This window comes from Hipposideros armiger, unplaced genomic scaffold (genome assembly GCF_001890085.2).
Source record: "Hipposideros armiger isolate ML-2016 unplaced genomic scaffold, ASM189008v1 scaffold_13, whole genome shotgun sequence".
Lineage (NCBI taxonomy): Eukaryota > Metazoa > Chordata > Mammalia > Chiroptera > Hipposideridae > Hipposideros > Hipposideros armiger.
Genome location: NW_017731363.1, coordinates 2,349,451 through 2,364,208, shown reverse-complemented (window position 1 = coordinate 2,364,208; position 14,758 = coordinate 2,349,451). Strand labels below are relative to the sequence as shown.

Sequence of the window (14,758 nt, the reverse complement as noted above, 5' to 3'; positions counted from 1 at the left end):
TCTGTGCCCAGAGGAAATTACTATATTCTTCTACAAATGTTCCATGCATATATTTAGCACATACCTGTGTTTTTCCTGTTATTTATTCAATACTTTATATAAATAGAATATCACGTAGTACTTTGCAACTTTATTTTTATTTTCTTTTAAACTTTATTGGGGAACAATGTGTTTTTTCCAGGACCCATCAGCTCCAAGTCAAATTGTTGTCCTTCAATCTTAGTTGTGGAGGGCGCAAGCTCAGCTCCAACTCCAGTTGCCGTTTTCAATCTCGTTGCGGGGGGAAAGGGGAGGGCGCGTAGCTCACCATCCTGTGCAGGAGTCGAACCAGCAACCTTGTTGTTAAGAGCATGCGCTGTAACCAACTGAGCCACCCGGCTGCCCCTGCAACTTTATTTTTTATTTAGCAATGCTGTTGACATGCTTAAAGACATCTCGGCCTGGATCCCCACCATCCTGAGGACAAAATCCTATCTCCTTAGTACGGCATGCAAGTCCTTCCCCAACCTGGCCCTGAGCAGCTTCTCTCAGTTCAACCCAATGACACTCACATGCGCACAATCCCAAAGCTACATTCAGCCCCTCCTACTTCCCAAACACATCTTGCCCTTTCCCGTCTCTGTATCTAGTGCATATGCCACAGAAGATGGGAACCTAAATAGCCTTAAAGTCAAGGGTGGTTTATCAACAAAGAAACTAATCAGTTTTATGACTTTGGGCAACTTAATTCAATCTGCCTGAAACCTAGTTTCTTCAGATATAAAGCAGAGATGCTATGCTGTCCCTTCATAAGACAACTGTGAGAAACAAAGGAAATAATATACTAAACGAACCTAACACGATGCTCACCTGAGACTGGAACATCCTCCTTCCCCACTAGATTTTACTCCTCTGGAGCGCCTCCCCAAGTCCCCAGGTGTGGTTTAGTTTCCCAGTGTATCACATGACCACTGAAATGTTCCAAAGTGTCCATCACATGATACATTGCCTTAGATTTGCTTCATAAAGAGGGGAAGAGAGTTAGTGGAGACTATGGGTGAAACAAGGCCCACCAAGAGTTGAGTACTGTTGAAAATGGATGATGAGTTCATGGGGGTTCATTCTCCCACTCTGTACTTTTGTATACATTTGAAATTCTACACATTCAAGCTTTTAATGTCTATTTCAGCACTTAGCACTTTATAATTGTCTGTTTACCTCTGCCTCCCATTAAAATGTCTTCTCTCAAAGGACAAGGGGTAACTTCCATTTATCTCCTAGCACAAGAACAGGCCCCCAGGATATAGTCAAAAAATTCTTAATCAAGTGAATGAACCAAACCTCACAAATAAAAAGTGAATTTTACAATACAGTCCCTTATTGTGAATAAGTAAATTATACATCTTCAGGTACAGGCTTGCCTGTACATAGAAAAAAACACCAACAACATCAGTGCAATTCCAACACCAATACAGTTGCCTTGCAGAATAATTCCTAATATTAAGAAATTGTCGGGTCCGGCCGAGTGGCGTGTTGGTTAAGAGCTGGCTTGGGATGCCAGCTCTGAGCAGCAGGGCCCGTTCAGATCCGACATGAGGGCCACTGACGCTGCGCCCTCTACAGCTAAGATGGTGAACAACAGCTCGACCTGGAGCTGGGCTGCCATGAGTCACTGGCGACAGCGTAGGCTGCAGCCCCTGCTGCAGGGGGCTGCCATAAGCTACCGTGTGTGGCCGCCAGTAAGCGTGAGCAGCCGGCAGCCAGTGTGAGCTGCCAAGAGCCACCGTGAGCAGCCGTCCAGAGGCCGGTGACTGATCTGCCTCACCCAGGAAGAGCACAATGATCAAAATACCAACATGGGCCAGTGAAGCAACGTCCTCCACAACTAGACTGAAGAACAAAAAAAAGACAGCAACTTGTCTGTTCCCCTTCCCCCAATTCCCCAGCACTGCTCCCCTCCCTCAATTCCCCAATAAAATCTTTAAAAAAAGAAAAGAAATTGTAATCTTTGGTATGTGAACAAATTAACATCTACATTTCAGTCAGCGTTAATTTAGTATCAGGTTTACCTTCAGTTATTCTTGTACCATAACTACCACACAGAACTGAAAAGCTCTTAACTAAAGGTAACTGAAATTGCTGAAATAGTCACTATGGTACTTTGAGAGTAGCACCCAAATCTGACATTAGTAAACTGCCTTATTTATCTTGGAATCTGTCCTTTGGTCCCACACACCACTAGAATCACTGCTTTGTAGCCAATGTAGAATGTACACACATAAGTGAAGTGAGCGCATAGGTCATTTTGTACACTAAACCTCCAAGAGACATGCCAAGGACTTTCTGGAATATTTAAGCCACAAGGAAGATAAACTAATTATCAGCCTTTGTAACGTACATACTTAAGCCTGAGACTTCTCAATCCCAAAAGCAAGTTAATTTTGTAAAATTTGTTTGTTTATCAAGGTTCAAAATGTTCTAAGTCTAAATGCTCCATGGAAAAAGCTCTAAATTGTGGGTAGAAATGTTTTAACGCAATCTAAAGAAAATAAGGTGGTGCTTTATCCCAGGTTTTCGATTAGCAGGAGAGATTTTACATAACTGCTCTTTAAAGCAGTCGCAAGTTGCCAAGCTTTTCTCAAAATAAAGAAAAACTGAAAAGATTCCACTCCCCTTCTGGAATCTAACCCCCAAACCTGTAACGCTCTCAGCTGGATCCATCTTAGGTTACACATTGTGCAAATTTCTACTACAGAACGAGAACCTATGGACTAGTGTTTGTTTTCTCAGGTGGAAGGCAAAAGATGAAAAAGAAATGGATGAAATCAGCTTCCTTACAGCTTACAGATGTACACTCAACTGTCGGGGTGCTGGATATGAATCAGAAAAAATTCACCGACCATTGGGGAGGAACCTGGACCAAGTTCTGGAAGAAGATTGAAGGCCACTAAAATAGCTCCCCTCCCACCTAATTCTGAAAGATTAAGTGACTGTGCTGAGCAATCAGTCCACACCCGCTCCAGTTTGCCTGAAATAATACTTTCTTTCCTAGTTGAAATGTAATAAATTTCCAGAACTGATCAAAGGTTTGAATAAGCTTCTCTCTTTCAAGTATTTTTAAAGACTTCCTGAGAAAGATTTAAAATTTTAAAAAGTCTTGGTGGCAGGGGTTGGAAGAATTCTACATGAGCACCAATGGACCCCTCTTTTCTATTCTCTCTCCACTGCAGCTGGCTAAGTTCAGATTCTATGCTCACACATTGACTGCTTCAAGTCATATCCCGAGACTCATGCAGCTTCACAAGCCATCCTCCACATTCCAACTCCACAATATCTTATTACTACAAGATCAACCCCACCCCAACTCAAACAGGTTTCCAGGGCTCCTTGTTCCTTTTCCTGTAAAACCCAGACTCCTGAGCATGGCTTTTGAGGCAATGCCATCTGATCCAAACTACCTTTCCAACAACCCCGTGTCTGTCTCCTCCGCACCCCGCATCTAAGGCTTCAGCCACTCCAGATGCCAAACTTCTCTCAACACTGGAGAGCCATTCAGGGCTCTGGGCACCTGGTGTGTCCCCTGCCTGGAAGCTGGATGTCTCCCAACTTCGTCACCTGCGAGGCTCATTCTTCAAATTGCCTCAAGACCAACCTTGTCTTTGAAACCTTAGTCAATTCCATATGCCATGTTTTCTGCATTCCCGAAACCCTTTTCACTACCTTTCTATCACATCACTAGCCTTATAAAATAGTGAAATCGGTATTTTGATCATTGTCTCCACTGTACACCATCTCCTTCCCCTACCCCCCCAAATGCCCAACAGAAAGCAAGAGTATATCTTAATCATTTGTATCCCCAGGACTCATACTTTAAGATGCTTGTTATATATTCAGTTGCTCAGTGAATGTTTGTTGAATTAATTCGTTTTCACAGCCTGTAGTTGCAGAATTGTTCTCCTTTCTCTCATCTTGTAATTACTTTTACATGTGGTGCTAAGTTGGCTTTAGTCATCTCGCACTATATAGCCATAAGAGTTCCTGCAGGCATATAACAGAATATTAACTTCTCTGTTCCTTCCCTTCTCAGCTAGGAGGGATTGGTTAGGGTTAAAGCATGAGGAAAGGTCTCACCATGTTTTCTCCTGGCGCTCTGCCTCATAGCCCAAACACCCCAGTGGTGCTCCAGCCACTCAGCACTCCTGAGATCCACTGCAGTTTCTTCCTCTGAGCCTCTTTCTACTTAGCACACCCCCAGGGAATGTCAGTCTCCAAGTAGGCACCCTCAACAACAGAAATATAGAGGAGAATTTGAAATATGTGCTTACAAGCTGTACGTCAGCCTCTCAGGAAATAGCTGAAGAGCCACATCAACTATCCTGGCTTTTCCTTTCCTATTCATTTATATGTTCTCAAAATCAAGAGGGACTTTCAGTCCAGAGGGAGCTGGGTGAGCTACCCAAGAAAATATGAAGCCCACATCTGTACCCAACATTAGGTACCATAGTATACGCCTAAGCCAAACCACCACACCATTAAAGAGAGGGCAGACATTCAGTGCTTAGGCATGATTTCACACAGAGAAGCCTACTGATACCTGCAAGTATTAGTTTAAAATGTACTGGGCATCTCCCATTGAAAGCACTGTACTCAGTGCTATGCTAGCAAGTGACCAACGCTGAACAAAACAACTTATTCTTCTCTCTCCCCCCCCATTCCTCCCTCCCCACCCATAAGTACTTCTATTATTCACCTCCCAAGAACAGGGATACTCTCCTAGACCATCATCACTACACCTCAGCAAATCAATATTATCATACAACATATCATCCATTCATTTCCTCAGTTATCCTAAAAATGGCTTACAGAACAGGATTTTCTTTTTCCAATCTAAGACTTAATTAATGTTCATGCATTTTTACATTTTTATCTTATGTCTCCTTAATCTTTTCATAATCCTTGGTTCTGCATGACACTGAATCCTTTCAAGAGTTCAGCCCAGTTGTCCTGTAGAATGTTCCACATTTTGGATTTGTCTGTCTCCTTGTGCTAACATTCAAGACAAGCATTTCTAGCAAGAACACCACACAGATGATACTGTGATACCATAAGAAGTATGCATCAGTGAGGGGCACACAATGTCAGAATATCCCACCATTGATGGCCAAGCTTGACCATTTGGTTAAGGCGGTAATTGCCAGATCTCTCCACTGCAAAACATGTTTTCACATAGTACTTTGAGACTATGTGAGTATTCTATCCCCTGAAAATTCAGCTTTTGAATCTGTTAAATACTAATTCTAAGTAAGTCTAGCTAAATTACATCAGCATCTACAAAACTGGAATTCTAATGCAAACTCACAACAAAGATGGGGATGATATTTATTCCATGAGGTAGGTGTCATTACCTCCACCCTATGCACTAATAAACACAACTCAGAAAGTTAAGTGATATGCTCAAGGTCACAAATTCAGAGCCAGTACTCAAACCTCCATGTGCCTGGGTCCAAAGCTCAGGGTCTTTCCATTACATCAGCGGTTGGAAAGCTGTTCACGGGCCAAACCTGGCCCACTGCCTGGTTTTATATGGCCTATGAGCTGAGAATGATTTTTACAGATGAACATTTGCAATCAATTTGATGATAGGGAACACTAGCTTTGAATCCTGTTAGATAAAATGTTATCCCCAAAAGACGTCCATGCTTCTTATGAGCAGACCCACATTACCAAAAAACAAATTGTACTCAATGATTATATTTTGTCAATAAAAAGTTTGTGGAAGTGTATTTTCTCTCTTGTTATATAAGTAACTATATAATATCGTCGATTTTGCCTCTTGTCCTACAAAGCCTAAAATATTTACTCCCAGGCCCTTTACAGAAAGGGTTACCAACCCCCGCATAACAACATACTGCCTCCCTGGGCTATACTTTATATCCTTGCAGATACCCTCAGGAGCCATGCAGAAAGGGTTTTTTCTTGAAATTATCAGCTACACTAAGTAAATGCCAACTTAAAGAGTGAACACTTCCATTAGAAGAAAAGAACACACATGTATTCGCTCCCCCATTCACACACATTTGTTTCAATTTTTCAGAAGCTTTCAAACAAGGGCTTCCTACAATAAACTTCCACAGGAATCAACTGGAGCAATTAGATGCCATATTTCAGATATGAGCAAAATCTATACAATAAAAATAAGATTTTGCTTTTTTCCCAGCTTTAAGGTATAAGTGACAAATAAAATTGTCATATATTTAAAGTGTACATAGTGATGATTTGATACACATATACATTGTGAAAGGATTCCCACCATTCAATTAACACATCACCTCACATATTTACCTTTCTGTGGGATTTTCTGGCGGGGAGGTTTGGTGAGAACACTTAAGTTCTACTCTCTAAGCAAATTTTAATTACACAATGCAGTGTTATCACCTATAGTCACCATGGTATACATTAGGTCCCCAGAAATTATTCATCTTATAACTGAAAGTTTGTACCTTTTTACCATCCTCTCACCACTTCCCCCAGTCCCTGGCAACCACCATGCTACTGTTTCTATAAGTTTGACTCTTTTTTTCCACGTATAAATGAGATACCATGCCATATTTGTCTTTCTCTGTCTGGCTTATTTCACTTATTTGCTTTTATTTTTAAAAGAGAAAGATGTTATAAATCTTCATAACCATTCTTTGAAAATGTCCTTCTATATTAGTGAACACATAATAATCCAAGATCTCCCAACATGTAAGCTATTCCCAAGTTGCACATCAATTTTGGAAGCTACATTATCTTTCAGAACCCCCTAGATGCCATTTAATTTACGACTAGAAAGCCTATAATGAATTACAGGCCAAATCCAGCCCAGGTGATAAATACAGGCCATATTGGCATAGGCCATGGCCCAGATCCGGTTTGTCAGCATTCTTGGCCCAAGGCCCAAAACTCACCCCAGGAGCACCAGCCTGCCACTCTGGCTCAGATGGAATCTGAACAGGGAAGAGACTCTGGGCAAAAAAATCAGGAACTTGTACACTGCTAGAGGAAGCACAGATCGGCATAACATCCAGAGACCATTTGGCAAATCCATAAGAATTACAATCAACCTTTTGATCTAGTAATTCCACCTCTAGGAATTTATATTCCATTTTACACATGCAAAATGACATTTACAAGGTCCTTCCATATGTATCATTGAAGATATAGATTGGAAAACACCTAGCAGTCCATCATCTAAAACAGTTTAACCAATTGTGCTTCATCCACACAATAGAATTCTAGGCAGCTCTATTGGACATCTGTCATATCTGTAATTGCCCATCATCTTTAGAAAAGCCTTTCTCTACTTGGAGAACTTTCTCAGTGTAAAAGCTGAGAATCAAATTCCTAGGCTCCTTTGCAGCTAAACTGCAAACAGGTGACCAAGCCTCCACTGATTAGACAGATCCACACAAGACTCTGCTTTAGAAGTGAGGGATGTAAGGAAGGGGGCTCTGAGGGCCGGCTGAGTGGCTCCGTTGGTTAAGAGCTCGCTCAAGAGTTTGAGCTCTGAGTAACAGCAGTTTGATTCCTGCCCCGAGCTGAGCAGCCGCTGAGCTGCCAACAGGTGGCAGGATGGCTCAGCTTAAAAAAAAAAAGTGGGATAAGGAAGGGGGCTCTGATCAGAGCTTCCACTTTTGCAGAGGGGAAGCTGCGGTAGCTGTGAGGCTGTCTTCCTGGCTCAGGATGACGGTGGAAGCAGTTACAGTCAAGTCAAATCTGCTGCCTGCTGCTTGGTGCAGGCAGGCACACTGGTGGTTTCCACATAATGCTAGTACTACACGCAGCTTAGGGCTTCATTTCTGGAAACTCAGATGCCGGCCTGTTCCCCTGGCCCTCCAAACGATTCCAGGAGTTCCCTAAACTCCTAATCCCTTTTTGGCTTTACCGTCTAGAGTGAATTCAGTTGTCATAAAAACCACCAACTAAAAAGGAATGAGGAAGCTGTTTGTGTACTGACATTGAAAGATCAGGTTCAATTGAAAAGAAAAAAGCAAGGTGCACAATAGTGGGTATGGCAGGAACTTTTTTAAATTAAAGGCACTCGAATATAGGTGCACTTACTTATATATTCACAAGCTGCCTCTGGAAGTTGAAGCTAATGAACCTGACTGCCTCCGGGGAAGCGAATGGGTTGGCTAGGGCACCGGGGAAGAGTTTACTGTATTTCATTTTGTACCTTTTGAATAATGTGGATGGATTATCCATAATAAAATGAATTTAGAGGAATTGTGAAGAGTACGAGACAAAGCCTAACTCCATGTCAGCAAGAAATATTACAGACGTACCCCAAACCCATTCCCCTTCCACCTGCTCTCAGTGCAATTTCAAAACAAAGTGCCAAAGTGGACAAAGCTACAGCGGTCCTCACTCAACGAGCCCAGATTTCACACACACACACACACACACACACACACACACACACACACACACACACACACACANGGTCCTCACTCAACGAGCCCAGATTTCACACACACACACACACACACACACACACACACACACACACACACACACACACACAGCGCTCTTTCCTCTAAGTTGCCAAAACAGAACAAGGAAGCAGTTTGCTTTATAAAAACTAAGTTATCTTTGTCAAAGGTAGTGCTGTTTAGCTGGGTGACCAGGGACAGAGAAAGCACCTGGCCTCCCTTGGTCTCAAGTCTCATCTACTGGAATGAAGCAGTCAGACTGGATAGAATGCAAGGCTTTTTCCAGATTCAAAAATTCTGAAAAAACAAAAATTCTATTGGGTGAAAGCTAAAACTACGATTTGAACCTCTCCCTCACGCACTTACCACTTCTACTTCATGTAATGGTTCCCAGTATACCTGCTACATCCCCCTACAGGGCTACAAGTCTCGTGAGGGCAAATCCTGCAGTTTGAAAACCAACCTTGCATCCCCCACAGCACCCATGCTATTGATTTCCCACTAGGAAGGCTTCTGAGATAAATTAAATATGCCTACTGAGGTTTAACCCTTCACTGCACTGAAGAGAACCCCTATGTATGTTGTTTTGTACCTTTGAACTGTGACTTATATTAATATACTGACCTGGGCCGGCCGAGTGGCCGGTTGGTTAAGAGCTCACTCAACAGTGCGAGCTCTGAGCAACAGGGTCGCCGGCTCGATTCCCAGCCCGAGCTGAGCTGCTGCTGAGCTGCCAACAGGTGGCAGGATGGCTCAGTTAAAAAATTTTAAAAAAATAATAAAATAAATGAATATACTGACCTATTCAAAAGAAATGTTTTCAAGTTTTAAAGCATCAGAGACAGTACCTGATCCTAGGATAGCAAGAACCTCAGGTGAGTTCAGATAAGTTGCCTCATAATCACCTGATCCCAAGCAAAGCCAAAGAGAAGTACAACATATCCCCCCTGAGCTTTGAATTTATTTAGTTTTTATATGGAAGGGGGAACACTTTTGTACTAAAACAGAAATATACGAAGGAGTCAAGTATGAAATTAATAAGGTTCTTAAATTCAATGAAATTCTACACTCAGGCTAGCTGTTTTGCTTTTTGCACAATGGATTAGCATATATGGGTTTGTCAGAGTGATTCCACAGATTTTATTTTTTAGTCATGCTCCTAGACTGTCTTCCAGAATGAGGAAGAATTATAGTTAGTGATGGCATTTGATGACAATGATTATGATTTTCATAAACGAGACCTTCTTTGGCAAAGCAATGGCACAGCTTTTCAAGCTGCCCAGCTGGCTATACATGTGAAGGCACTCATCTCAGGGCTGGCACCTGCCCGGGGAGAAGAGAAAGAGGGGCCTAACAACTCAAGGGTGAGGAGAGGGGAAGAGCGCCATGGGGGTGAACCACTGAGGACAAAGAAAGCATCCTCCCACCAGAAGAAGGCAGTCACGCCGTGTGGGAGAACAGTTTAGGGAGAACAGTAGACTCGATAGTAAGAACATTCACTGAGGGCCGACTGTGTGCCCTAACTTAAGTTAATTCCTGGCACTAACTTAAATGCCAGGAATTGATGAAAAGGAAACAAGCACGCGTGCACACTCACACAAACTGGCCTTAACACCAGAACTGAATTAAAATGCAATTACAGCTCAGATTACAAAAAAGAAAATTCATTTTAGGATTCTGGCCCAGGTTTCCAGGCTGTGCATATCACAGCACTTTGTACAGCTGGAGGCAGCAAAATCTCAGGTGAACACACAAATGCCCTGCCAGGATCATTATACAAAGCTTTTACTGGTGCTGGCACCTCAGACTTATCTCAGCAGCCAAAGGATTCGCTTTTCAGACAATTTGTTTGTTGAATTTCTAGTGCTTTTCAAAAATAAAATTACAGGCTGGAGTTATCTGGTATTTGTATACGTTTGTTGATTTCAATCCATTCTATATTTTATCTTTTATTCTACATACACGCATGTGTGCACGTGTGCACACACACTCATACACACATTTCTTTTTTAAAGAAACCAGTGCCTTCGTGGGAGGAATAGAGCAAGCCGACATCTCATGCAAGTGGCGCATCCATGCATTATACAGAGATCCTCGAAATGCTCTCAGAAGGAATGAACAAATGGAGTTTGGTCTCAGATCACACTGGCGTTCTTACTCTGCAGCCTATACCCAGACAGATTGGAAGCCTCCAAGCAGAGAGTTAAACTCATGCCAAAAATAGTTTTTGACGGGGTAGGCAATGACTCCATTAACTGTGTTGCTTTGTCACAGTCCTAGTGAAGACCCCATCCAATTGTTAAAATAACCAATGCCCCTCTCGCCTCCCTGATACTCTGGCAGCCTCCCTCTGAGGAGGCTAGCCCCCCTCAAAGCAGGCTACTACTCAGGGCACTGAAGTGGAGACAGCCCCCTCCTTGTTCATGACTTCCCCCTCCCCCCCAAAGCAGGACCTCATGACAACCAGCACACTCAGTCCCCTGCATCACCATAGCAAACACAGATGGATCTAAGGGGCTTCAGCCCAACTAGCCGGAACCCAGCCCCAAGCCCATCCTGCTATTGATGCTACCTACTGTGTGGCCTAATGGCCAAGTTATATGGACCAGACAGACTCTTTCTATGACCACATCCCCTTTCTGTGCCCCAACTACAAACGTCCATCCCCTTCTCTCTCTAGCTTAACAGATGCCCATCATCTGAGGCCTGGCCTTGCTCTCACCTGTCTGTCCTTGTCCTGTGCCTTACCTGATACCCAACCCCCCAAACTTTCTCTGTTCTTAGATCTCCTGCCACGAGCTGTGCTTGCCAGGGGGGCCAGCCCTAGGACCCAGGTGGATGTCCTATCTCCTACCTTGAATCACCTGTAGACACTGTTTCATCTGCCCAGATACTTTTTATTGCCTGATCTGATAAAATCCACCCAACCCCCTACACTGGGGCCCTCTCTAGAATGGATGAGCAGAGATCTAGGTCCTGATTTCTCCCAAGATATTCTATCCCAAGTATAGTCCACTCTCACAAGCCTAGAGAATTGACAACTTAGAGGTATTTGACAAAGGCCAGCCCCTGCCCTCAAAGGATTTATAATCTGCCATGGCCTGAATGTTCCCCCCCCAAAAAAAATTAAAAATTCTTATGTTGAAACCCAACCTCCAATGTGATGGTATTAGGAGATAGGAACTTTGGGAGGCGATTAGGATTACATGAGACCAGAAGGGTGGAGCCCCATGAATGGGATTCGTACCCTCAGTCACAGGAGAGCCTGCTTCCTGTGTCTGCTTTCCACCATGTGAGGACACAGACGGAAGTTAGCAGTCTGCAGCCCAAAGGAAGTCCCTGCCCAGAACCTGACCAGGCTGGCACCCTGATCTCAGACTTCCAGCCTCCAGAACTGGGAGAGACCCATTTCTGTTGTTTATAAGCCACTCCGTTTAGTCTTTTGTTATAGCAGCCTGAGCTAAGACAATTTGATTGGAGTGTATTGAAGAAGTCTGAAAAAAGGATCAACAGTTCTCAAACAGCCACTACACACTCTCCAGGCATTATGTTTTTATCTTTTATTATTTCTAATATTTCAACTAATCCTCCATGAATGGCTTTGCAGACAGGCACTTTCGGGTTCAGAAAGTTTATTAGAAATTCGGGAAAATGAGAAACCACCTGAACTGTAAGACCTTGCTGCCCAACAATTTTGTATTTATAAATGCCATGTGAACCCAGTTCGCTGTGCAAATAGGCAAGCCCTTATGTTCACTAAGCTACCATTCATTCAGTTCTTAGGTGGCACGCTACAGCACTGAATGGAGTCTCTTTGGGCCCAGCAACTGAAAGACACATACTGTTTGTACCTTGGCAGCCAGATACATGCAAATTAGGCCCCACTATTTCCTGGCCTTCCAAATGGCCATGGGCACACATCTGTGAAAGAGGGAGCAGGTGTAAAGGGTATAGCCTCAGAACTGAGTATTTTCTCTCAATAGAACTAAGGCACAAACCACAAAGCTGGCTTCATCATAACTGTGCTGTAACCAGCTGAGCTAACCAGAGTCCAGAACAGAAACTAATGAACACTTGCCATTTTTCTTTTGGCTCCCCAGCATCCAAACCTTCTGACAATGTTTATGAAAATTTCCACCTGCCTTCAGCTAAACAAGCTCAAATGTCACATACTCACTTTCCTGATTTCTTCGCAATCAGGGTATGGGCACAGAAGGCCTGAGCTTGGCCAGGCACACCATACGGGCGTTAGAATCAATGAGGGAAGTGAAGCAGCAGGAAGAGTGGAGCATTGTTTTCTGGAAATAGCAGCAACACCAGTTCCCGGGGGGCAGCAGGGGTGCCAAGCCCTACACCCGACGTCCACTGCAGGCAATGTGTGGTGAAGCTAGAGGTATCCAGTACTCAGGAGCTATACAGTGCCAGCATCCTCCTGGACCATCTCTGTGGTGTGTGGCATGGCTGTGGTTCCGGCAGTGCTACCTCTGGGTTGTGCATTTTTCAAGCCTTTTCCCCAGTTTTCCCAGAGAAAGACTAAACTACCCAATACCCTGCCAATCAATTCCCTTTCTGCTTAAATTACCCACAGGTAATATCTGTTAATGGGATCGTGTTACTAAGACGCCTGATGTTACAGAGGAAAGGTCAAAGGTGAGCCCTGACTGATTGACCGCATCCAAATTCAGCTCTATCAAATTACCTACTGCCGCATAACAAACCACCCCAAAACTTCAGCGCCTTTTATTTAGTTCATAATCCTGGGGGTCAGCGATTTGGGCTGAGCTAGCTGGGCAAATATACTGATCTGGGCCAGACTCCACTGAGCTCAGGTGGGGCTCCCTTAGGCTTCCACAGTCGGCTGTTGGGTCAACGAGGTGCCTCCCTTCTCCTCTACTTGGAGGCGGCCTCTCATCCTCCAGCAGCTGAGCCTGGACTTTTTCACGTGGCAGCAGAGTTCCCAAAGCAGCAAGAACTGAAGCTGAAATGCTTCAAGCCTAGGCTCAAAACTTGCACAAAGTCACTTCTGTATTCCACAGTCAAACCAAGTCACAAGGCTAGCCAAGACTCTAAGGGGACACAGACTCCACCTCTTGATAAGAGGAGTTGCAAAGTATTGGGGGAATTTTGCATTCTACCATACCTGTTTGATAAATAGCACAATGGGGAAGCTGACACAATAGAGATAGCCCTAGGTGTTCCCATTCATTACATTTGCTTATATCTAGAATCTGTGTTCTCTCCACTATTTCCATTAACCACCACCAATGCCAGCCACTGATTCAACAATAGCTAACTAGAAGCAATAAATGTACAATGCTGAGTCTGTCAACTCCGTAGCCTGTAAACAGCTTTGTACAGGGCAGAGAAGAGGTGTTCTGAGACCCAATTTCAATTCGGGGGAGTGGGGTGGAGGGGCACACCAACAACAAGCAAGGTGTTTGAGAATAAAACTCAATTCTGACACTATCTACCCAGAGATAGCATCAGATCCCACAGGTTGAGGACTCAGTCCTAGAATACTGTCCCCTTCCAACTTCACACACTGTTTGCAAGTCCAGGTGCTTACCTGCGCTTCTGCCCAACTGGCTGTAAATCAGAGGTTCCCACGACCTCCTCTTCAGGTTCAATTAATTTGCTAGAGTGGCTCACAGAACTCAGAGAAACATTTTACTTACTAGACTATTGGGTTATCATAAAAGGATATAACCGAGGAACATGCAGAGGAGATGCACAGGCGAGGTCTGGGGAAAGGGTGAGGAGCTTCTATGCCCCTGCACCGCTCCCCCAGCACCTTCACTGTTCACCAACCCAGAAGCTCTGCAAACCCCGTCCTTTTGTTTTTTTACAGAGACTTCATTACACAGGTATGATGGATTAATTAATTAACCATTGGTGATTGAACTCAATCTCCAGGTCCTCACCCCTCCCCAAAGGTAGGGGAGAGGGACTGAAACTTTTAAGCCTCTCATCGCACAGTTGGCTCCACTGGCAACCAGCCCCCATCCTTAGGTGCTTTTCAAAAGTCACCTCATTAATATAAAAAAAGATACCTTTATCACTCTCAACACTTAGGAAATTCCAAGGGTTTTAGAGCTGTGAGCCAGGAACCATGGGCAAAAACCAGATATACAGAGGGTGCCAAAAAATATACACATTTTAAGAAAGGAAAAAACTATTAAAATTGTAATAATATATACCGATAAAAAAGATGAATAGAAGTCATGTGTATACATGTTTTTGGCACCCCCAGTATATTTGGTCATCTGAATGGCCAAATATATATTTTTCTTATAAATGATAATATT

General features: G+C 43.6%; 1 protein-coding gene across 7 annotated transcripts in view; it reads right to left on the bottom strand.

Annotated features, from left to right (window-relative positions):
- Positions 1-14,758, bottom strand: part of REPS2 (RALBP1 associated Eps domain containing 2) — a 192,654-nt gene that overhangs the window by 144,685 nt on the left and 33,211 nt on the right. Inside the window, exon 1 of one of the 7 annotated variants that reach the window (XM_019666655.1) lies at positions 4,111-4,180. The exons of the other annotated variants lie outside the window; for them this stretch is intronic. Coding sequence (XP_019522200.1) covers positions 4,111-4,113 — 3 coding nt within the window. The 5' untranslated portion in view covers positions 4,114-4,180. Of the gene's footprint in view, positions 1-4,110; positions 4,181-14,758 lie in introns of those variants that run through there. 7 annotated transcript variants of the gene reach the window in all.